Source organism: Eulemur rufifrons, chromosome 30, assembly GCF_041146395.1.
Source record: "Eulemur rufifrons isolate Redbay chromosome 30, OSU_ERuf_1, whole genome shotgun sequence".
Taxonomy (NCBI): domain Eukaryota; kingdom Metazoa; phylum Chordata; class Mammalia; order Primates; family Lemuridae; genus Eulemur; species Eulemur rufifrons.
The window spans coordinates 18,647,802-18,672,942 of record NC_091012.1 but is presented as its reverse complement, the minus strand read 5'-3'; the positions used below and the strand labels follow the sequence as shown (position 1 = coordinate 18,672,942).

General features: G+C 38.8%; 1 protein-coding gene across 4 annotated transcripts in view; it reads left to right on the top strand.

The window, feature by feature from the left end:
- The first annotated feature begins 1,118 nt into the window (after positions 1-1,118).
- VBP1 (VHL binding protein 1) overlaps positions 1,119-25,141 on the top strand; it is a 39,162-nt gene continuing 15,139 nt past the window's right edge. Inside the window, exons 1-3 of one of the 4 annotated variants that reach the window (XM_069463406.1) lie at positions 1,119-1,228; positions 13,726-13,850; positions 24,601-24,667. In XM_069463406.1, coding sequence (XP_069319507.1) covers positions 1,166-1,228; positions 13,726-13,850; positions 24,601-24,667 — 255 coding nt within the window. In that variant the 5' untranslated portion in view covers positions 1,119-1,165. Of the gene's footprint in view, positions 1,229-9,654; positions 9,941-13,725; positions 13,851-24,600; positions 24,668-25,141 lie in introns of those variants that run through there. The other 3 variants (XM_069463405.1, XM_069463408.1, XM_069463407.1) reach the window with 3 other exon arrangements.

Below are 25,141 nucleotides of genomic sequence, written 5' to 3'. Positions count from 1 at the left end.
CTATAGTCGGTGAGGATCCATATAATGGCTTTAAACAGGGGATGGTGATGGTCAGAGTCTTACATTAATGGGTCTGTGCAACTTCCTTATATTTTTCTTCATTAAATGCCTTTCTTTCATATTCTGAATATATTTTAAAATCTGAGCTCATCGGGTCACTGGAAAAATGATACAAACTAGAGAGATATCAAATAAAATGTGGTATATGTATACCATGCAGTACTACTCAGCTATAAGAAACAATGGTGATATAGCACCTCTTATATTTTCCTGGATAGAGCTGGAACCCATTCTACTAAGTGAAGTATCCCAAGAATGGAAAAATAAGCACCACATGTACTCACCATCAAATTGGTTTCACTGATCGTCACCTAAGAACACATTTAGGAATAACATTAACTGGGTGTTGGGCAGATGTGGGGGGGATGGGTGTATACATACATACTGAGTGCGATGTGCACCGTCTAGGGGATGGACATGCTTGAAGCTCTGACTCGGGGAGGGGGGGTAAGGGCAATGTATGTAACCTAAACTTTTGTACCCCCATAATATGCTGAAATAAAAAAAAAATGCCTTTCTAGCTCCACTTTCCCCTTGACCAGATGTGCCTGCCCTTTCCTCACTACTTTCACCCAGAAAATTCCTACATGTCTTTCACATTTAACCTTTAAATGATCATATCAAATCACATACTTGTACTAAAGTTATTTCATCAAAAATACATATATCTAGTATATATTTAACATGTTCCATGTCTACCGACAAACTTCCCTTGTCTTTCCCATGAGTATTATTGGCCTTGAGATGTTGGAGTTCTGTTTCTAGTAAAGAGTCTTTTGTAGGCCTTACTTTGTGGTTAATTCATCCCTTCTTTTCAAGAACTATCCTTTAGGTCTTCCCTACCCCCTCCCACCCCCACACACTTTATTACTAGCAGCTCCTCACAGATCTATTTTTCTGTTTTTGTTTGTATTTGTCATTTAGCATTCCTTTCAGTTGACATTCATTCATAATATTTATTCTAGAGGGCTACTTGTTCTCCTGGTACTACTGTATTAGGAGAGCAATTAAATACTAATTCAGTTTTCACTTTTTTTTTCTTTTCTATTCAAATTTATAGGTTCCAATTCCATTTGGAGGTCCTTCTCTATTGGCACCTCAACCTATGATTTATACCCAACGAGGCTTACAGACCAATAATCCTCCTGCTCCATCCCCAAGACATCAGGTATGTTTGAGCTGTCATTGTTTAGAACCTTGGTAGAGATGAGCAGTCACTGTTAGAATGGAGTTTTACAACATATCCATCTTCTGTGCACTGTTGGTCTCTCATAGAAGAAAAATTAATTCTAACAATTTCAGCATCACAAAAAGAGACCAAACTGTGCAGACCTGGTACAGACCTCTACCAACCTGTGTTGTTAAACCTCAACTGGGTTCTTATATGTATTCATCAATCCTTTTAGTAATTTATTTATTTATTCAATCAACAAACTGAAGTGTAATTAGTACTGGAGAGGCAGCTAACTCAGCCTGGAGGTTTTAAGGATGACCTCTCAAAAAATTGATACCTAAGTTGAATGGTAAGATTAAAAAATAAACAGCCAGTCAATGGAATAGGGAAAAGATGCTCCAGACAAACACATACACAGACAATTAGAGAGGGAAGCACAAAGCACCACAGGAACTCAAAGGAGGGAACAGTTCATTCAGGAATGGAAAGTTTCAAGGCGGTGAGTATTGAACGATAAGGAGGATTTCAACGACAGGATTTGGCACTACAGGCAGAGAGAATAGGTTGAGCAAAGAAGCAGAAGCAGACAATGGCAATATGGATGAGTGTAGCTAAAGCATATGGGAGAGTGTCATGATCCTAGTGTCCATTGCCTCAGATTATTGTTTTCTAGAAGGCTTTATAAGGTTTCTTCCTTCAGTCTTCTGATGTGTTGGGCCCCCTGATCCCTGACTGTCTGTTTTAGGATGCCCGACAAAACTTCAGGTATTAGATAATGAGAAAAATGACCAGAATTTTGTATTAAAATATTTGTAATTATTTTATAACAAAGAAAAATATGTAGAAATGATTTAAGATTTACATATTTATCTTTCTTTCACTCAGATGCAGTTGATGTAGAGGTATCAAAGCAAAGAGATTCAGATTCAGAAGTGAAAAAAACTGATCTTTCTACAGGCTGAACTGAATTATCCACATCTTCCACGTAAAATAAACATTCACTTGGATATTCAATACTCTTGAGATTCTTCAATGCAATGTTTTAGAGCTTATGTACTCTATTTCTCTTATTTTAATAGTTAATACTTCACCTAACCTGCCCCTAGTCTTCCAATCCTGCCCCTTCCTTAACAGATTCCTAAAGGCACATGTGTCATTCAAACCAAAAAAATTATTCTTTGGGCTCTTTTCTGACATCTAACCACCATGTGTGTCAGTTATGGGCCCTCTGATCTCCCTGAGGAACCTGCTCAGGGAGGAGGAGGGGCTGCAGGACTGAGGAGAGACAGTGGGTGAGGAGTTCAAGCAGCACCCTCAGTAGCAACATAACAGGCCCTGCCTCACACCATGTGTTCTCCAGTTGTTTGGCCCCTGTAGGGGCTGCTTCAGATCTGGTTATGACTCTCATCTAATCTGGAGCCAGGCCCCTAGGTAACAACTCAGGGCTTCATCCCCTGGAGCCTGCCAATGAGTGACAATTTACCTCCTTCCTGTCCTCATTGAGACTCTGGTAGCATCATTTTGCTGACATGGTATTTCCTGATTGGACCTTCCCGACTCTCAGCACGTAATTGGTGTAACTACTCTCTAAGAAACAGGAAGCAGAGGGCAATGGTTGCTCATGACTCCCTGTGTTGGGCATAGAGTGTGGTTCCTGAGTAACGTAAACTCACTTTGGCCTAGAGATTTCATCATACACTTGGTCTCTGCTGGCTTGGTTTCTCTTGAAAGTGTAGCATGTTCACATGCTATTATCTTTGAGATATCATCTGTGTCACAAATAAACACAGACCAGTGTATGTGAACAGTGATGAATTCTGTAGAAATTAGCAATTCAGAACCCTCTTTAGGAAGAGGAAATGGAAGCCCTAAGAGGTTAGATGATTACCAAGTTTCCTTGGCTCCAAATCCAGAACTTTTTCTAATATACCATGCTATAGTGACACATCCCTACCTCCTACCATGTCCCCATCCAAAGAAGATTGGCTATGACCTCATCTAGATTGAAGACTGGTGCTATTCCCACATCTCAGTCTGGTGCCCACATCTAGGGGCTTCATCTTTCTATAGTTGAATGCTTGGGTCTTGGACTGTCTTTCCCTTTTCTGGGGATTTATGTAGGTAGATGTTGTGGGTCAAATTGTATTCCCCCAAAATTCATATGCTAAGTCCTAATCCCCAGTACCTCAAAATGTGACAATATTTGGAAACAGGGCTACTGCAGATGTAATCAAGATGAGATTGTATAGGAATGGTGGGGGGCTATAATCCAAAATGACTGATGTTCTTATAAAAAATGGAAAATTTGGAAACAGATATGCACACCGAGAGAAGACCATGTGAAGTCTGGAGTTACACTGCCACAAGCCAATGAACTACCAGAAGCTACCAGAGTCACCTAGAATCAATAGTTCCCTAGAGTTTTTGGAGGGAGAGTGGCATTGTTGACCCCTTGATTTTAGACTTCTGTCCTCCAGAACTGTGAGACAATATATTTCTATTGTTTAAGCCACTCAGTTTGCGGTACTTCGTTATAGTAGCCCTAGCAAACTAATGTGATAGAGGAGGCAGCTGGCTTAGGCCTCACCTGGAGCTCAGTGGGAATTCTCTTCTACCCCTGAGTCCATATTAGGCTGGAAAGTATCTCCCCAACCAATTTGTGGACAAAGGCAACTCTTCATGCAAGATGGGGTCCTACCACACTTAGTGTCTGACACTTAGCATTGACTGTCTTGGTCAGCTAAGTGACTTTTCATGTGAGTGTGTTAGCACTCAACTAGATTTATTATCTCCAGTTATACACTGTGTGGGATTCTTCTAGTCTAACTTATCATTACCACCTCAGTGTTGAGCACATTGCATATGATCCACAAACATTTGTTGCTTGATTGATTCACACTGTCAATAAAAAATTTCCAAACTTCTATGTGTCAGGCTTAGTGTGAGGCCCAGAGAAGTAAAGACAAAAGAAAAAAGTCCCTCTTCTTAAGCATGTATTGTCCAATAGAGGCACTCATTTCAGTTTCTCCTTTTCTTTGGTAGTGACATGGAACATTTTAGAGACAAGTTGAAAAAAGTTGGTCATAGGCTTTCACATCCCATGGCACTTCAACATATTCACAAATAACAAGTCCAGTGAGCTGAGCAATATCATAGAGCTCCAGCATTTCAGAGGTTAGTCCTAAGTCAGACTGGGTGCTCTGTCTTATCTCATCTGTAGATGTGAAGAATAGCCCTTCTTTCTCCCCAGAAGAAGGAGATTGAGGACAGATGTCTCTCTGAGGGACCTGCAGATCTCCCCTGGCATGATCCGGCTGTGTGATTTATCACCATCATGAGGCCAATAAAGTTATGGCTCCATGTCCTTACCCTGTCTCCTTGAATTTCTCTTTCTGTGCCAAATGCAGGTCCTTCAATTGTTAGGACAGTAGCTGATATTTATTGAGGGTTTACTAGGTACCAGACACAGGGATGAGTATTTTGTATGTGTAATACCATTTAATCCACTTATGTGCCAAAAGCTCTATTATTATGAATATTTTACAACCAAGAAAACGGAGACTTCACAATGTTAAAATAACTGGTGTAAGATCCTATAACTGATAAATAATCAAGCTGGGACTGCCACCCAAGCTGACTGCAAAGCACATGCTCTTAGTCTTTACCATCGTACTGGGAATGCCCCATCCCTCCCTCTTATGCAGGGAACCTTCTGGCTGAGAATTTACTAGTGTTTATACTGAAGGTCTTTATGTAGAAGCCTGAGGAATTAGGCCCAAAGGAGATTCAGGAACATGGAAGCAGAGTTAGAACCTTTTTACATCCATGCTTTTTATTGTGTTTGGTGGGAAAGGAAGAGCTTGGGTGGACATGGGGATCCAATGGGATCCAGTGACAACCATGGGATGCAAAATTAGTACACATGCCTCTATGACTCACCAGAGGTCACAATCAACATGTAATAGCATTGACTGGAGACACTTTAGTCCAAACCTTATTTCACATATGAGGACACTGAGTCATATAGGTGAAGACACTTATCTAATGAGGCACAGCTTGTTATTGGCAGGGCTAAAGTAGAACTCAAGTTCTAGAGCCCACTTTACTGGCAAACCTGGGAATGGATTCTGGAAACAAAGCAGTATAATATTTGATAGTCCCCAGGGCCATCATTAGGGAAGGTAGTAAGGTGGTGGTGGAGGGTTGTAGAATGGTTAGTTCCCTCGAACAAAGGACCTCTGCACATCACCTTGGATAAAAAAAAAACTTCAGTCCTAAGAAGAAGGAAATTGCATTTCCACATTTTACCTTCTGGGAGAATCCAACTTTGTCCTCTCTTGTATAAAAAGAACAAAAACACTGAAGATGCAATGTGAACAAGATGTGAGAGCACAACTAGCACACTCAGCAACCCAGGGTAGTGAATATGGAGGCCCATTGAGATGTCTGGAAATAGAAGATACACAAATCTTGACTTCCCAGGAAACAGGCCCAAGAGGCAGGCTTGACTGCATGCTGGGGCACTATCACAATTGAGCGCCCTCCAGGGGAGTTCCAAAGCTCCTAGAGAAACTGCACTTTCTAATCCTGTTCCTGCAAGTCAGGATCAGAAAGTCTGAATTAGAAGGTCAAAGCAGAGGCTGTCTCAGAATACTCTGAATTGCCTGGCATCTCTCTGAAGGTTTGGGGCTCTTTACCAGAGGGAGGAGATAACTGTAGCTGCCAGGATCTGCAAAAAGAGGCACATTCCCCCAGCCTCAGGATTTTCAGCTATTAAGAGTGATTTTGGAGGCTCCTGGAGAGTGGGACAGAGCCAGTTACCCGCACAGAGCTGCCAGGCCGAGATGGAGTTAGAGTTGTTGCTGTGAGTTCCAGGCTGTACAAATGTAAGTCAGCTTTTGATCCTCTGAGGTGTAGAAGATGCTAAGCATGTCATCCTGTTATTCCAGGGGACTGCAACTGTATGTCACATTCTTTTCTTCATTCTCTGCAGCGCATATCATTGTGACATTGCAGGTGCTATTCACTAAGTCACGACACTCTGGCTTTCCAAAATATGAGTCAGTGGTGTACTGGAGTTGGCTTGCACCAGATTGTGAGAACTGAGTGTTAAATTTTCAGAAATTTTACAAGATAGTTGTTGACCACAGCCATCATTCAAAAGTAAGTTCTACAAATTTACAATTAAATAAATTTTTGTAAAAACAAAAATAAACACTCACAATTAAATACTTTCTCTTTTTTTTTACATTTGAGTGTTATCTATGCTCTTGAGGTTATTTATATCTATTGTATCTGTACTTTGTATTAGGTGTGTCTTCCAAACTCCACTTGGCTTGAAATCAGCCATGGTGGGAATATTTATACCACAGAAATTGGCAAATGCTACAAACTAGGGCTTGATTTATGTTTGTCACTCTAGACATAAGAAAGCAATGGAGAAAATGTTACTAATGCAGATTCAGCTTAAAAGTGAGTCATGTCTGCAGCCACTACATTGTGAATAGCACAAAAAATAGGGCACTATTTTCCTGGCATTTGTAAACCATTATCCAGTTCAGCAAAGAAGTCACTCACAGTGTTGATGAATGAGTAAAGTGCCAATATAAAAATCATTGTTGAATTACTTTTTTTCTTATTACTTAAATGAAAATATCAACCAACAATAATATCAGAACTATGCCAGTTCAATTGCAACCACAGGTTGTCTAGGGATATAAGTGTTTGGCAAAAATCAACAAAAGCATCCTGTAAGAATCAGTTGGTTATATGGAATTTACAATAAAGAGTATTATATATTTTATTATAATTTATAAAATTGTGTGTTACACATCCTTTGTATCAGAATTTACAAATGCATACCTTCCATAGAGAATCAGTTGAACATTTACCAGCACACAACTATATGAAATGACATTTAAAAAAAGTGTTCTGTTTCCTTATTTATGTGTCTTTAAATTTGTTTTGTTTAAAAGTGTCCAGGCTGATATGCTACAACCTCTTTTTTTTTTTTTTGAGACAGAGTCTCACTCTTTTGCCCTGGCTAGAGTGCCATGGCATCAGCCTAGCTCACAGCAAACTCAAACTCCTGGGCTCAAGCAATCCTCCTGCCCCAGCCTCCCAACTAGCTGGGACTACAGGCACGTGCCACCATGATGCCCAGCTAATTTTTTCTATATATTTTTAGTTGTCCAGCTAATTTCTTTCTGTTTTTAGTAGAGACCGGGTCTGGCTCTTGCTCAGGCTGGGATTGAACTCCTGACATGGAGTGATCCTCCCGCCTTGGCCTCCCAGAGTGCTAGGATTACAGGCGTGAGCCACCGTGCCCAGCCCTGCTACAACCTCTTTAAAAGTCCATTTTTGGCCAGGTGCAGTGGCTCACACCTGTAATCCTAGCACTCTGGGAGGCTGAGGTAGGCGGATTGTTTGAGCTCAGGAGTCCGAGACCAGCCTGAGCAAGAGTGAGACCCCACCTCTACTAAAAATAGAAAGAAATTATATGGACAGCTAAAAATATATATAGAAAAATTAGCAGGGCATGGTGGTGCATGCCTATAGTCTCAGCTACTCGGGAGGCTGAGGCAGTTGGATTGCTTGAGCCCAGGAGTTTAAGGTTGCTGTGAGCTAGGCTGATGCCACAGCACTCACTCTAGCCTGGGCAACAGAGTGAGACTCTGTCTCAAAAAAAAAAATCCATTTTTAAAACTACTCTTACTAAAGCAATCTAAAGATAAGCTGCAAAATTTGTGGGCTACTGAAGGGTTACTAAAGAACAATCATATTTCAGTTCAGGTTATAGCTAGATCTGGATCTGGCAAAAGGACATTCTCTTTTTTCACTGGGAGATAAGAAAATGACCACATTTAGAGTTAATAAACTCAGTGTACTCTTGGAAAAGCTGCTACGAAGGATGGAGCTTCTTCCTGCTGCTGCAGCCACAGAAGGAAGGAAAATAGAGGAGTCAGAAGAAACTGGCATATTACTTTCTAATTAAGAGGAGCCTAGAAGGGAAATACATTCAGCAGTGTAAATATGGGACTCATTTGTCTGTACCTGTAAAGGAGTAAAACATGAAGAGTAAGCTGATAAGGTTTTTGGCTCAAAGCTATACCGAAAAACTTGGCCGTAAGAGTCAAATAATGTATCTCTTAGAGGGATTCATTCCAGATTAGAATTAGTGATGGTTTGGAATTTTTTTTTCTAAATTTTGGAGTAAAGACCTTGATTAGTTACAACAATGTTTAATACAGATACGGATTAGTGAAATTGAACCAAACTGTGTGTGTGTGTGTGTGTGAGAGAGAGAGAGAGAGAGAGAGGTGTTTTTCTGTGGAAACTTTACCTACTTTTCAAAAACAATTTATTTTTTTCTTTCTGGAAGGTGTTGAGGTGGGGGAGAGTGGGGAATAGAGTTCCCACTATTTTTCTCTGCAGGAAGAGAGACATTATGTTCAAAAGGTTGCTGGCCAGAGAGGGTCAGTCATGGCTAACATGTCTTCATTCTCTTAAGCTAAATAGCATGGAAACCACTGGAGAGCTAGTTTGGAGCTCTGGCTTCACTAATATCTAGCTGTAGGATTTTGGAGAAGGTGCACAGGGTCACTGAGCTTTTATTTCCTCATTTACAACATGAGGATAACAATTTCTTCCTCATATATAAAGACACATCTATGTCTCTATGCTTGATCATGTTAATTATCTATGGAAACAAACTGGTAACTGATTGCCTCTGAGACGGGAGACTTACTTTCCACTATATAACTTCTTATGCTCACGGTAGAATTTGTGCAAATGGATGAAGCACTGCTTCATTGGGAAGTACTCTAGTGAAAGCAAAGACAGGGACAAAAACGGTGGTTAGATGTCAGAAAAGAGCCCAAAGAGTAATTACTTAGGTCTGTATGATGAACGTGCTTTTAAAGAGTTGTAGTGGAGGATGATATTGGCTAAGTCCAAGTGCCTAGATGCCTAGGTAGAGTTCTTAGGATTTTGTACGTACACTCGGAAGTTCTGAAAACGTTTGAGCTGGGGAGACAAGATTCTAATCAAAAGTGGCTTTCGGGGAAGGTCGGTGCTATGGATGGGATATTTATTTTATAATCAAGCCAGTGGCTCCTCTCCAAAACAGACACAAAGTTAAGTCCCCATTCAAGGGGCAGGAAGCTCTCCGGGGTGGTGGGACAAGAAAGGCAAAGAGGCTGAACCCTCGTGGTGGCGTCTAGGTTCCAGGTTCCCTAGTGTTCGAGAGGAGACCGGGTAGCTCTAGAGGCCATTCTGGAGGATGCTGCCTGTTCTGGGGGCGCAGTGGGGTCCAGTTTGGTCCCCATTCCCAGGGCTTTAGCCCTCCCCACTCACAAAACCCCTTTTCCCAGGAGTCCGTATTGGTCCTGCAGTTCCAGCCTCTCCTCCGCGGCCTTTCCACGCTTGTCACTCACCTGCTAATAGCCAATCAGCACTTAGGGGTTGGTTTACTCGGCCAAAAGAGAAGAGGAGGCTCCTCTCTGCGCACCAATGAATATGCATGGAGGGGCGGGCCTGCAGGTGCGAACGGGCGAATCACGGACCCCGATGGCTCGCGGCCCCGAAGGCAGTTAGTCGCGCGCTCGCTTCCCCAAGATGGCTGCGGCTAAGGACGGTTGTGGCACAGAAGTAGCTGCAGGGAATGGGCGGCGGCTCCACCTCGGGATCCCTGAGGCTGTGTTTGTGGTAAGAGGCAAGCTGTTCCCGAGCATTTTGGCCCGAGGCTGCGGGACTGCTCCTTTTCCTTCCCGGCCCTCACCCAGGCCTGGGCTGTTGAGGAAAGAAGCTGAGCTAAAGGTTCAGGGAGGGGACGCTCGGCCTGCTCTCCCTCCCCGCACCTGGACGGACTGAGCTTTGCTGGGGCCCTCCTGGAAGAAACGCGGTCCAAGAGGGCCCTAGAAGAGATGGGGACGCGGGGTGGGAGGACTGGGGAGCAGGGCTGGGGCGAGGGGCTGAGGGGCGGGGTGGCCTGAAGGACCCCCCTGTTGCCTCGGGATTTCATCCCTTGCTGCCTGGGAAAGGCGAGGTGGTGAGGACTCAGCCTAGATCCTGAGGGACAGATAGATGGACCCGTAGACTACAATGAGTAGGCAGAACAGCTAGTACTACGGTATGAAAATAGGGAATGACACTTGGTCTGTTGAAGGAATGCAGAGGTCTGTTGCCTCGGGGGCGATGGAAGAAGAGACGGATGGGAAAGTAGGGTGAGAGGGTGAAGTCCTTTTATGTATTGCTAAGGAATACATACAGTATTCCTACTTTATTCAGTAGGCAGTGGGCTGCCATTAGAAAGTGTCTAAGTAAAACCACGATGTAATCATATCTGGTTTTAGGTACATCATTCTAACAACTTAGTGGAGAATGAATTGGGTGGAGTTGAGAGAGGAGGCAGGGGATGCAATTTGGAGGTGTTACAAAACAGAGAGACCAACCCAAGTCTAAACAAAGAGAAGCACGTAGAAGCTATTAACCCTATTCTTCCATCAAGCTTTTCTAGAAATAGTATTTGAAAACTATTTGAATAATGAGAGAAAAACCTCTGACTGGCCTTCCAGGCCAGCATCATTTGTCTCCCCGTTTAGTTGTACTGAGCTACTGTAAAATCTTAATGAAATTTTCTTTTGGTTTGTACCTTGCCTTACCTCTGCCTTTTTAATAACCATGTCTTACATCCTTTAAAAGACCCATTTCTTATATTTAGACCAAACTTTATATTGTATACTTGCATTTGCTGATTTAACTTTGTGATTGTTTTATTTTGTGTTTTTTTCCTGAGCTGTGTCATTTATTTGTTTACATTTATCTATTAACTAATAATAATAAGAAATAAAATTTGTTGAGTGTTAGGCACTTTCTTAATGATTTTACAGAACTTTAGGTAGTAGTTACTATTATCTTCATTTTGTAGATGATGAAACTGAGGCACAGAGCCCTTGAGTAACTTGCCCCACGTGGCACAGGATGTGAGTGAGGTATCTAGGATTTGAACTTGGGCAGTCTGTGGAGCTCCAGTGCCTCTGTTTACCCTGCATACTCTGATACTGGGAGGATAGTGAGGTAGTTCTCTTGCTTAGTGCCACTTCTCCTGGTCCTAGCACAGTGCCTAACACATAGTGCAAGCTCATGTCTAATTAACTTTCCATAGTACCTTGAATACTACATTCATAGTGCTCAGCTAGAGATGGTTTTGGAAATCTTCAGGAGGATAAAATTTATTTGAGGGCCTTATAAAGTCTTATCTTAAAATATATTTTTCCCTACAATTTTATGGGTTATTTTTTCCAGACCTTAAAATTTGTACCAACATGATATGATAAGCAGCCCAAATTTTACATAGTTATTTTTGTTTCCAAACTAATGAGAGTGACACGGTATTGTAGAAAGAACATTGTCTTCTGCATAAACCAGGCTTTGCATCCTGCCTCTGCTTCCCAACTGCTGCTTCATCTTGAGCATATTAGTTTACCACTTTGAGCCTCAGTTTCTTTAACTGAAATAGGGATGACAATAGAGAGTTGTTATGGGAAACAGAGAACATGCTTTCAGTATTGCAAATGTTGTTAATGTTGAATAGGTTTCTGTGATGATAGGCGGTGTGCCATAGTGGTTAGAAGTCAGACTTGGCCCTTTCCCCAACCCCACTGATGCACTAATTTGTTTTATTTCTCTGCCTGAGTTGTCCCTTTCATCCTTGTCCATTTGATGACCTCTTCATCTTTCAACATCTAGTATAGATATTACCTACCTGCACTTTGTGTCCCTACAGCACATTCTGTTATAGCTAATACTTGTTGAGCACTTACTAAGTGTCACGTACTCTTCTAAGTATTTTACACATGCTAACTCATTTATCCCCAGTGAGGAAAAGGTATCTTTATTTCATTGTACAGATGAGGAAATTGAAGCAAAGAGAGGTTAAATAACTTCCCTAAGGTCAAAGAGAGGTTAAATATGTAGTAAGTGGTGAGGCCAGGATTCAAACCAACCACCTCCTGTTCTTAATCACATCTTATGCTGCTGTAGTTAATTCTCCTTGCTAGAATCTAACTCCTAATAACATGTACCAGAAACTTTGCCTTCTTCCTGTTTCCTGAAGTGACCCTTCTAGGACGATGGTATCACCATTTTATACACAGAACTCAGCCATTGACTCTCAGCCTCACCTTTACAATTTCATTTACTGTGTCTCTAGCTTGATGGCTTCTTAGTTCACTCCTTTGCTGTATTTGTTTTCCTTTTCCTTCCTGCCTTGTTTCAGCTAAAATATTTTATGATAGCTAATAAACATGAATAAGAATAATGATGTGGAGATCCCAGAAGCAATAAGATAACTGGAGGTACTTAGAAGGAAGAACTAAGGGTCTGTAAACTATTAGAAGTCTCTTGGAGAATCTCCTTTAGGTTTCCATATATTTTCATCTAGTTCCTGATCCTTAGCTAATGAATAATTAACTAGCTTTTCTTCAAGGACCAACATGTGGTATATACGTAAAAAATTTTAATGTCAGTTTTACTGCATTTCTGTTTGCCTTTTAGATTATTTTATTTCAACCACTTGATACCAAAACAAGCATTTGTGGCTTGCCTTGGGAACCTAATCACCATGTTTAGCATGATTTCTATGGCAGAACTTGTTTAATTAAAAATAAGTAATAAGGCCAGGCGTGGTGGCTCATGCCTGGAATCCCAGCACTTTGGGAGGCTGAGGCAGGAGGATCATTTGAGCCCAGGAGTTCGAGGCTGCAGTGAGCTACAATTGTGCCATTGCACTCTAGCCTGGGTGACAGAGCGAGACCCTGTCTCTAAAATATGTGTGTGTGTGTGTATACACACACACACATATATATACACACACATAGGCACACATATAAATAAGTAATAAAATTGATAATTTTGACACAACCTGTAGAATAATTTTATGACTAGGGTATGTGAATAGGCAATGTGTATGATTGTTGGTAATTTTCATAGAGCTGCATATTAAATACATAAAGCAGGCAAGGTCATTCTTTCCCTATTTATAAATAAAAATTAAAGAGGAAAGTAAAAGATGAATAAATTAGCTATATAATATACATGCATGGTCAGAAATCGTCTCTGACTTTTTATAACTACAGGTTGATCATTGCAAATCTAAAAATCTGAAATGCTCCAAAATCTTAAGCTTTTTGAGTGCTGATGTGATGCTCAAAGGAAATGCTCATTGGAGTGTTTCGGATTTCGGATTTTCACATTAGGGATGCTCAACTGGTATAATGCAAATATTACAAAATCCAAAAAATCTGAAATCTAAAACACTTCTGGTCTAAAGCATTTTGGATAAGGAATACTTAACCTCTACTTTTAGTTAAAAACAAGCCTTTGGAGAAAAAGAAACAGCATTTTTCTTTAATATTTTTAAAAAAAGCAATCAAAATAAGATTAGTGGCATGAACTCTAAAATTTCTAATGTATTATTTTTGGTATTAAAGGAAGATGTGGATTCTTTCATGAAACAGCCTGGGAATGAGACTGCAGATATAGTACTAAAGAAGCTGGATGAACAGTACCAGAAGTATAAGTTTATGGAACTCAACCTTGCTCAAAAGAAAAGGAGGTAAGTGTAAAGTTCCCTAAGTTTTTAAAATCTTACATGGCTTGAACTTTTAAAAAAATGGAAATATAATTTACATACAATGAAATGAACAGATGTCAAATGTTCATTCTGATGTATTTTGACAAATATATCCAATTCTGTAAGCATTGCCCAGATCAATACATAGAATGTTTCCATCACTCTGGGAAGTTCCTTCATGTTCCTTTCCAACCCCCCCCCCGCCACCCCCCCCCCCCCCGCACAACCACTGTTCTGATTATTTTTTCACTGTAAATTATTTTTGTCTGTTCTTGAACTCCATATAAATGGAAGCATATAGTAACTACTGTTCTGTGTGGTTTCTTACACTTAGTGTGCTTTGAGAGTCATCCATGGTGTTATGTATATCAGTAAATTAGTTCCTTTTTAGTGCTGAGTTGTGTTTTGTTATGTGTGGATGTACCACAGTTTTTATCTATTTGTCTTTTGATAGATATTTGGGTTGTTTCCCTTTTTTGGCTTTAAGTCTTTGTGTGGACATACATTTTCATTTCTCCTGGATAAATATCTAGGCATGGAACTGCTGAGTTGTATGGTACATGTATGTTTAATTTTATGAGAAACTGCCAAAAATCCTCCAAGGTGACTGAACCATGTTACACGCCCACTAGCAATATACAAAGTTCCAGTTGTTCCACATCCTTGTCAATACTTGATATTGTCAGTCTAAAGATGGCTTTGAAAACATAATAGAATGAATATTGAAGACCTTATTCCCAAGCATCTGGGATCATAACATCTGGAATGTCTAGGTTTATCCTTCTAATTTTGCCATTGAGAAGAGAGACACAGAGAGATTATGACTTTCCCAAGGTTTTATAACTAAGAGGCATAGGACAAAGATATCCTTGCTCTCAATTTCCCTATATTATTTTATATAGCTTATAACATCAATTCACTATAATAATTTAATCTTATTTTTTATTGATTTTTATTTTTTAGAGACAGGATCTCACTCTGTCACCCAGGCTAAAGTGCAATGGCATGATCATAGCTCACTGCAGCCTCAAACTCCTGGGCTCTAGTGATCCTCTTGCCTCACTCTCCCAAATAGCCAGGACTGCAGGTGTGCACCACCATGCCTGGCCAATTTTTTATGATTTTTTTCTATTTTCAATAGAGACAGAGTCTTGCTCTTGCTCAGACTGGTCTTGAACTCCTGACCTCAAGCAATCCTCCCGGCTCAGCCTCCCTGAGTGCTAGGATTATAGGCGTCAGCCACCATGCCTGGCCAAATTTTTAAATTTTTTGTAGAGATGAGGTCTCACTGTGTTACCCAGGCTGGTCTCAAACTCCTAGCCTCAAGCAGTCCTCCTGCCTCTGTCTCCCAAAGTGCTGAGATTATAGGTGTGAGCCACTGTACCCAGCCTGTAATAAATATTTATGGATATCTGCTTTGTGCATGTGCAAGCATTCTTCTGTCAGTTAAATATTTATGGGATGCCAACTAGGTGCTAGATACTGTTTTGTATGAAATAAGGTCCAGTATCTGCTTTCAATAAGAATGTGGTCTGGGAGGGATGATAGGTATGTAAATAAAATAAGCACACAAAGTAGAGCAGTAGAGGTGCTTTGGTACAAAGTAATGAGTTAGCACAGGTTAAGGCATGATCTGGAGTTGGGTAGGGAGGTGCAGGGGAAGCTTCCAAGAGAAACAGATGGCTGTGTAGAATTTCAAAGGTTGATTATGAGTTTGAAGCCAGACTAAAGCGAGAAAGGGTAGTCTGAGCATAAGGCACTACTTATGCAAAGATACAAAAGTTTGTTTTTAGATACATTTTCTCATTTTTTATTTTGGTAACAATTGAGAAAATTTGAATATGGGCTAAGTAATTAGATGAGATGAAAAGTCATTGACATGGACAGATTTATAGAGTTAACAGACAGAAGTGAAATAGAAAACACCATGAACTGTTTGCTCTCATTTTGGAAAAAAATGTACGTATGCACGAAATACCTAGAAAAGTCTATACTAAAGGTGTATTAACAGTAGTAATCTCTGGGTGGTGAGAATATAACGTTTTTCTTATGTTTGCGTATTTGCATTTTTAATTTTTATACAATGTATGTGTATGTATTGATAATAAAAGTTGATTTTTATTTTAGAAAGAAGAGTAAAGCCATTGGATTTGAGATCACCTATAGGGAGGTTATAGGTAGAGAAGAAAATGGGCCTTGGGACCAAGTCCTGGGAGAGAAAGGGAAATTTGTGTATCAAAGTTATATTGCTATAATAACTCTAGTACTGTGGCATAGTAGGATACTCACTCCAGCTTTACATATGCTCTAGGACTGAATATAGGGGGGAAAAATTACACTGTATACTTGTAGCCTTTGCAATCAGTGTTTATTATGTATCTGATATGTGCCAGGCGTCATCCTAGGCACTTAGGATACATCTGGAAACAAAACAGATACAAATTTGCGTTCTCATGGAGCTGACATTCTAGTGAGATAAGTAAATTATATAATAGGTTAGAAGGTGATACGTGCTATGCAGATGGGAAACAAAGCAGATTAAGAAGGATGGAGTGTCAGGAGGTAAGACACCACTGAGTATTTTGAGAAGAGGATTGGCATGATATGACTTTTCCCTGTTACTGTAGGAATCACTCTCGTTGCCGGTTTATAATATTCTCAAGAAGGACAGAAGCAAGGAGGTTAGTTAGGATACCCTTTTACTAATCTAGATAAGATTATTGGTGGCTTGGATCACAGTGGTAGCAGTGGGGGTGGTGAGGAAGTCAGATTCTGAATATATTTTGAAGTTGGAATCAGCATGATCTCCTGGTAGATTAGAGGTGAGATGTGAAAGGGAGGCATGGAGGATGCCTCCTAGGTCTGAGTAACTGGAAGGGGAGAGTTGCCGTTATCTGAAGATGGGAAAGACTGTGTGGTGGAGCAGATTTTAGGGGAAAATCAGGAGTTCAGTTCTGGGCATATTTGAGGTGCCTATTGAACATCCAAGTGGAGATGTTAAGTTGGCAATCAAATATATGAGTCTGAAGTTTGGGAAAGGTCTGGGCTAGAGATAAAAATTTGGGAATCATCAGCATAGAGATTGTGTTTAAAGCCAGGGGACTAGATGAACTCAATCATCAAGGGAGTGCATGTAGGTAAAGAAAAGATGTTCAAAAGTCTAGGCACTGCAACAGTAAGAAGTTAGGGAGGAGAGGGGTAACCAGCAAAAAAGATTGGAAAGAAGGTGCTAGTGAGGTCAGAGGAAAACCAGGAGATGGGGCTCTGGAAGCTGAACCAAGAAAAGCTGTCACGGAGGAGGGAATAATCACCTGTGTCAGATGCTGCTGATGGCCTAAGAAAGATTAGGATTGAGAATGGACTTGGACTTAGTAAAGTGGAAGTCGTTTTTGATGGGAATAATGTTGGTCCAGTGTTTTTAAAAAATGGTAGAATTGGACACAATAAATAAGGAAAACTTTCTTCAGGAGTTTTACCCATTTTAGTAGTGGGTTGGTTGTCTTTTTTATTTGTAGGAGTTCTTTATATTTTGGATACAAATTCTTTTAGGTTTATATGTGTCAGAAATGTTTCTTTTGTAATCTTTTTATTTATGATTTCTTTTAATGATTAGCTCTTAATTTAAATGTTTTCAGTCAAAATTTCCCTTTATAGTTTAGTGCTTTTTTTGTATATCGTTTAAAAAATCCGGTCCTATATTTCATGTTAAAAGAGATAAAATATGTTTTCTTTTGAAAGTTTAAAAATTTTGTTTCTCCTATTCAAGTTCTTAATCCATTAGAAATTTATTTTTATGTATTATGTATGGTAGACTTCCAGTTTCTTTTTTTAATGAATATACTGTGGATATACTATTTGACTCAGCACTGTTTAATTTTAATGTAGTTTGATTCAACAATCTTTTTCCTTAATGGTTAGTGCTTTTTATATTATATTTAAGAAATCTTTGCTGATCCCAAGTTCATGAAGATATCCTCCTGTGTTTTCTTCTAAAAGCTATATTGTTTTATCTTTCACATTTAGATCTATAATCCATGGGTTATTCAGAAGTGTGTTGCTAAATTTCAAAGTTGTGTGATTTTTAAACATGTTTCTTTGTCCTCTATTTACTATATAAATTGGTAGATCTGTAGTCGTGATCATATTCAGGTTCTTTTTTTTTTTTTTTGGCAACACTGCTTTGTAGGTTTGTGTATTCTTCCATTAAGAGGCAGGTATTATTAATAGTATCTAGTTGTCTCTTTTATGATGCTCAATGCCTAAGTCTATTAATTTTGAGTTGCAAAATTATGATATTCTAATTCATTTATGTCTTTTTCATTTATTGATTAGCATACTTCTGTAAAGAAACAGCCCCTCCTATACTATTTTGGAAAAAGTGGCTGCAGGAAATGAATTCACCTCTCGAGTTTCTTTCCTCACAGCAGTCTTAGCCCTGTAGTTCCCATCACCTCAGCAGCTCTCTGCTGCTTTCCAACAGAGGAGTCATGTATTTTCTTTGGCTGTTGGAGTGGTTCTAGAGGCAGAAATGCTGGTCTGCTGCCAGCCACTTTATCTTACCCAAAACAGTTTCTGCTCTTTTTCTTTTAACTGTTTATTCCATTTTATTAGGCACATACAATTTGAGGATTATTATGTCTTCTTGGTGAATTTAACCCTATATATAATAAGGTTTATTGTCTTAAAGTCTGTTTTGTTGGATACTTATAGCTATCCCAGCTTTTCTTTTGTCTGACATTTTCTTTTTTCAATTCCTTTACTTTCAACCTATTTATTATTTATATTTAAGTGTGTTCTGTGTAAACAAAATATCGTTGTTTTTAAATCTAGCCTTTTTAGATAAACCAACTTTTCTTTTTGGATATTTTGAAAATCATTCTCTCTTTTGTTGTTATTTCACTATAATTCGTCTATGTGTGGATATCTTCTTACTTTGTTGATGTGTGTCAGCTTCTTGTAAGTATGTATGCCTGTCTAGTTTGCCTGTATCCGTAGAGAATTTTACTCTTGCCAGGAGCTGTGAGTAGATACCAGCCTTAGACCACTTGAGCCAAGTTTCAAGTTCCTACACTTCATCTGTCTTATACTTCACTCACTGAGCTGTGAGTCAGATGCCCAGGCTCAGGTCTGCCGCTGGTATGGGCACCTGCCCTCAGCGACACCCCTACCTTTTGCTAGTCCCCACTGTTCAACTCAAGGCCTTTTCTAATTTTTCCCTTTTTATTCTTCTGGAATTTCCCTTACCCCTGTGATATTAGCTATCCAACAAAACTTTTTCTACATGATCTAGTTGTTTTGCAGCAGATGGCTCTATGTAGTTTGAATGCTAACCTTTTTCTTTATATATATTGTGAATCTTTTATTGCTGCCTGTTAAACTGTATAAAAGTTTTTTAGTATTTCATAATTCTCTGTGTGATAATCTGCTTTTTAGCATATGAATCTGAGATCTTTTGCCTTTCTTTACTTGGAAATTTGTGATTATTGTTTTTTATTTCTTTTTTTTACCTTCTGTTAATTTTTTCTTTCTCTTCTGGGATTCCTGTTTATGAATGTTGACACTCTGTCTTCCATTTATCTTTATTATTTCTTCTCTCCTTCTGTCTTTTGTGATTTGTCTTTTGGCAGTTAGATGGATATCCATGAGTTCTTTATTTCAACTATTACTTTTTTTTTATACCTAGTAGTAGTTTTGGTTGGTTCTTAGTTTTGGTTGTTTCTTCTTCATATTATCAGTATCCTTTCTTTTCTCTTTGAAGTATCTTAAAATACCTAATTCATAATCTTATCTTTTGGAATTTGTTAATTTTGTTTCATGTGTTAGAGGTTGAGTTTATTGTCTTTATTTTTTTTATTTATGATAATAATCAGGTTATCATTTCTTTTCCCTGTCAGCTCAGATTCCTTCAGGGATATCAGCTACTTTGGCCAGTAATATATGTGGAAGCAGGGGTAATTTAAGTCACTTCTGGAGGGTAGAGGTTGGAGGAATACTGCTGGTGTTAACAGTCTAGGGCATAGCCATCAGACAAATAATTCTCCCCAACCAGGTAATTCCACCTATGGGGGATTCTTTCTTTTCCTCTGCCGTGGGCTATCTTCATTGTTGTCATGGGAGGGCGTGAGGGTGGAGAGAAGAGGGCTGCTGGGAGCCAGTACTTTTCATTCTCAGCTTCCCAGCTTGGCCCTCTCACTTCCACTGGCCAATTCTGCCATATTTCTACCCTGTGGCAGTGATGGGGTAGATAATGTGATTCGCCAGGGCAGTTCAGAGGGAGAAAAGGAACATAGCTAGAACATTTTCCTTTAGCTGTATTCTTCATTTGAAGATCGATCCACTTCTCTTCTAAGCTGCTGTCTCCCCTCCGCTGCCCTAGGCCCTCCCAGGACCTAGAGATTTCCATTTTTCTTAAAATAACAAAGGCTTAGAACAAATCCAAATGTCCTTTGACAGGAAAATAGATAAAGAAGTCGTGGTATATTTGTAATGGAATATTACACAACAGTAAAAATGAAGGAACAAATCTTAGAATCCTAACTGAGTTAAAAAAGCAACCCTGTAAAAATGCATATAGCATGAGACCATTTGAATTAAGCTCAGAAACCAGCAACACTAAAGAATATTTTGCTTAGGGGTACACACAATTATAGTGAAACTGTTTGGAAATGAAAAAAAGGGGATTGTAAACACACAGTTTAAGAAAGCTGCTGTCTCTTGGAGTGGAGCAGGGTGGGGAGGGGTGTTTTGCTTGGGCATGTTCAGTGGCCTTGGCAATCTGGTTTCTAAGTTGGCTAGTGCTACATCTGATAGATTCATTAATGTGCTTTATAATATATTACATGTAATATTTATATATTCAAAATGCATCTTAAAAATCATTTATATGACAAAAAATCTTGATCTGAACATACTTCTTATGTTGTATGTATATCAGATATTTTACGAATGAATACATCTTTCTGGCATGTACCTATATGAACATATACAAAACTAAGCAAATTTGAGTGATCTATAATATCCATATTGAATTGTAAAGTGTTCACAGAACATTAGCCTTCAAATTAAGTAAAAAAGTTAATGCCAAGTGTTTCTGGATTATTCACTGGACTACATTATTAAATAGTGACACAATTTTTTTTTTTTTTAAGCAGTACACTCATCTAACGTATTTTGCCAGGTCAGTAGCACAGGGTGTAATTTGCTGTGCTGGCCTCCAACACACATAGTGTAACTTCCTTTATACGGTGTAGTAAGTTAATTTTCATTATCATATTTAAATTTTGTTACCAGTCTAATCTCTGATAATGTTTAGTTAAACTTACCCTGAAGGAACCAGAGCTTAGTTTTTATATTCTCAGTCTGTTTTGTTACAAATTACATTATGATTTTGCAGAGACCCTAGAACTATTTTACACATTTCTCCATGCACAACACATTAAAGCCTGGAGCAGCTTCTAATTGCCATAAAGAAGAGTTAAACCCCAGTGACAAAAAATGTATAATAGTTTTCTCTCTTTAAGTGATTTTGAGTGTTCCCAGCGTATTATTTTTATTGTCAATGAGGTTGATTTCATTTGGGAATCATTTACTAGTCTAGTTTGCTAGTAGGTATAATATAACTTATCCATTGAGTACGATCAGACTCATCATGCCCATCATTGTGTTCTTAATCTCCTGTGTTTAAACCGGTGACTGATTTATAATTTTAAGAGCATTTGTTACCTAACTTGAAAAGAAAATAGCATTTATTAATGTAAGAGTTAAGGAAAAAGTACCCAAAGCTTAAAAGAATCACTAAACTGTACTACATCATGGTGCAGTGTATTAGGCATTCAGGTCATAGTGTACATTTCTTACAGTGTGACAGGTACACACACTGAGAAGATGTCACCGTGCTTTGCCTGGCATTTAGCTAACCATTATGCACATGTGTGTGGACTGAGTATACTCACCAGGAGCAGCTACATTCAGCACTGGATAGGGGTTTAGGGGTTTTGAATTTAGAATATAATATTTGAATGCGTGTTATTTTTAAAATTAGTTTGAAAATTAATCTATTTGAAGTACAGTCCAATCACATGCAGAACCACTGAACCACCTCTGTAGAGTAAGATCTGCTCTAGAAATGCTAAATAATGGTGGGCTGTTTGATATAATAGAGCAGAGCATGGTATTTATGGAATAGGTATTCCATAAATATTTTTATTAAATATTTATACTTAAATATTTTACGAATATTTTATTAATTATATTTTATTTGTATCTTAAATGCTTTTATCTTATATCCAAAAATATCTTAAATGTTTTACTAAATAAAATCTTTATCCGTTTTTTCCCCTTTTTCTTTGGCTGCTTTTAAAATTTTTAATTGTTAATTGTTATGGGTACATAATAGTTGTATATCCTTAGGGTACATGGGGTGTTTTGATACAGGAATACAATTTGAGTGAATCAAATCAGGGTAATTGGGGTATCCGTCACCTCAGGCATTTATCATTTCTTCATGTTAGGAACATTCTAATTCCACTCTTTTAGTTATTTTAAAGTATACCCTAACTTGTTGATTGTGGTCACTTTGTTGTGCTATCAAATATTTTTCATTCTAACTCTATTTTTGTACCCATTAACCATCTCCACTTATCCCCCACTCCCTGCTATCCTTCCCAACCTCTGGTAACCATGATTCTACTCTCTTGTCTTCATGAGATCAATTGTTTTTAATATTTAGCTCCCACATGTGAATGAGAACATGCTAGATTTGTCTTTCTGTGCTTGGCTTATTTCACTTAACATAATGTTCTTGGGTTCCGTTGATGTTGTTGCAAATGTCAGGATTTCATACTTTTTTGTGGGTATATAATATTCCACCGTGTATCTGTGCCACAATTTCTTTTCTTTTTTTTTTTTATTTCAGCTTATTATGGGGGTACAAAAGTTCAGGTTACATACGTTGCCCATGTACCGCCTATCCCCCCGAGTCAGAGCTCCAAGTGTGCCCATTCCCCAGACAGTGCGCATTCATCCATTGATGGACAGGCTGATTCCAAATCTTGGCTTTTGTGCATAGCGTTGCAATAAACATGGGAGTGCAGATATCTTTTTTCTTTATTTTTATTTCAGGATATTATGAGGGTACAAACATTTTGGTTACATTTTAGATATCTTTTTGATACACTGAATTCCCCTCCTTTAGTTATATACCCAGCAGTGGGGTTGCTGGGTCATATGGTAGTTCTATTTTTAGTTTTTTGAGGAACCTCCATACTGTTCTCCATAGTGTTTGCGCTAATTTACATTCGCACCAACAGTGTACGGGGGGTTCCCTTTTCTCCATATCCTTGCCAGCATTCGTTATTGCCTGTCTTTGACAAAAGCCATTTAATTTGGGGTGAGATGATATCTCATTGTAGTTTTGACTTGCATTTCTCTGATGACTACGATGTTGAACATTTTTTCATATACCCGCTGGCCATTTGTATGTCGCCTTTTGAGAAATGTCTATTCAGATCCTTTGCTCATTTTGAATCAGATTATTTGATTTTTCCCTATTGAGTTTTTGGAGCTCCTTACATATACTATTTATTAATCCCTTGTCAGATGGGTGGTTTGAAAATATTTTCTCCCATTCTGTGGGTTGTCTCTTCACTTTGTTTATTGTTTCCTTTGCTGCGCAGAAGCTTTTAAGCTATGTGTGATCCCATTTGCCCGATTTTGCTTTGGTTGCCTATGCTTTGGGAGTATTACTCAAGAAGTCCCTGACCAGACCAATGTCCTGAAGTGTTTCCCCAATGTTTTGTTCTAGTAGTTTCCTAGTTTCGGGTTTTACATTTAAGTCTTTCATCCATTTCAAGTTGATCTTTCTGTATGCTGAGACGTAGAGGTCTAGTTTCATTCTTTTGTATGTGGATATCCAGTTTTCCCAACATCATTTATTGAAGAAACTGTCTTTTACCCAATGTGTGTTCTTGGCACCTTTGTCAAAAATCAGTTGGCTGTAGATTCATGAATTTATTTCTGAGTTCTCTATTCTGTTCCACTTGTCTGTGTGTCTGTTTTTATGCCAGTACCATGCTGTTTTGGTTACTACAGCTCTGTAGTGTAATTTGAAGTCAGGTAATGTGATTCCTCCAGCTTTGTTATTTTTGGTCAGGGTGACTTTGGCTATTTTTTGGTTCAGGATCTTTTGTGGTTCCATATAAATTTCAGGATTATTTTTTCTATTTCTGTGAAGAATGTCATTGGTATTTTGGCGGGGATTGCATTGAACCTGTAGATTGCTTTGGGTAGTATGGACATTTTAACAATATTAATTCTTCCAGTCCCCATGAACATGGAATATCTTTCCATTTTTTTTGGTGTCCTCTTCAATTTTTTTTTTTTTTTTTGAGACAGCTCTGACTGTTGCCTGGGCTAGAGTACAGTGGTGTGATCATAGCACACTGCAGCCTTAAATTCCTGGGCTCAAGTTATCCTCCTGCCTCAGGCTCCCAAGTAGCTGGGAACTACAGGCACATGCCACTGGGCCCAGCTAATTTTCATTTTTTTAGAGACATGTTCTCTCTACATTGTCCAGACTGATCTTAATAATCTTAGGTATAAAATGTCTTAAATATTTTATATCTGTAAATAGTCCTCAAGAACATATTAATAAAAAATGCAAAGCTGCTAAGACTGTGTCCTGATGTTTATTATTGCCTGCAAAATATTAAGTTAACCTTTTTCTTATTCACAGGCTAAAAGGTCAGATTCCTGAAATTAAACAGACTTTGGAAATTCTAAAATATATGCAGAAGAAAAAAGTAAGTGCATTTTTGTTTGTAAATATGAACAAACCAGGATACTTTGGCAGAGACTCGTCTTCTTTGACTCTTGGATCACCGGTATTTGATCTATGTTGTAGAATCCAGTCCACCACCTTGAGTACATACACTAATGTTACAGACAGTGTGCTTCTGTCATAAACATGGCTTTGTGGCCTTCCTCCAAAAGTCAGGTTTAATTCTAAGGCCCACACTTGGGTAGCTTTACTTTCATTTAGTGTTTGCAAAAGTTAAATGCAATTTGAAATTATTTTAGTTACAAAAAGAAAATGTCTTATTTTGAGGTAGTAGCATCTAAAGGCTTTTTCGTTGTTGTTGTTCTCTATAAGAGTAATGAGTAAATCCAAGGTTTATAGAGGTGGAAAGAATCTTAGAAATTATCTGTTTCAGGTTTTCATTTCACAGTTGAGGAAACAGTTATAGAGAGGTTACACCTGACCAGTGTCTACATAG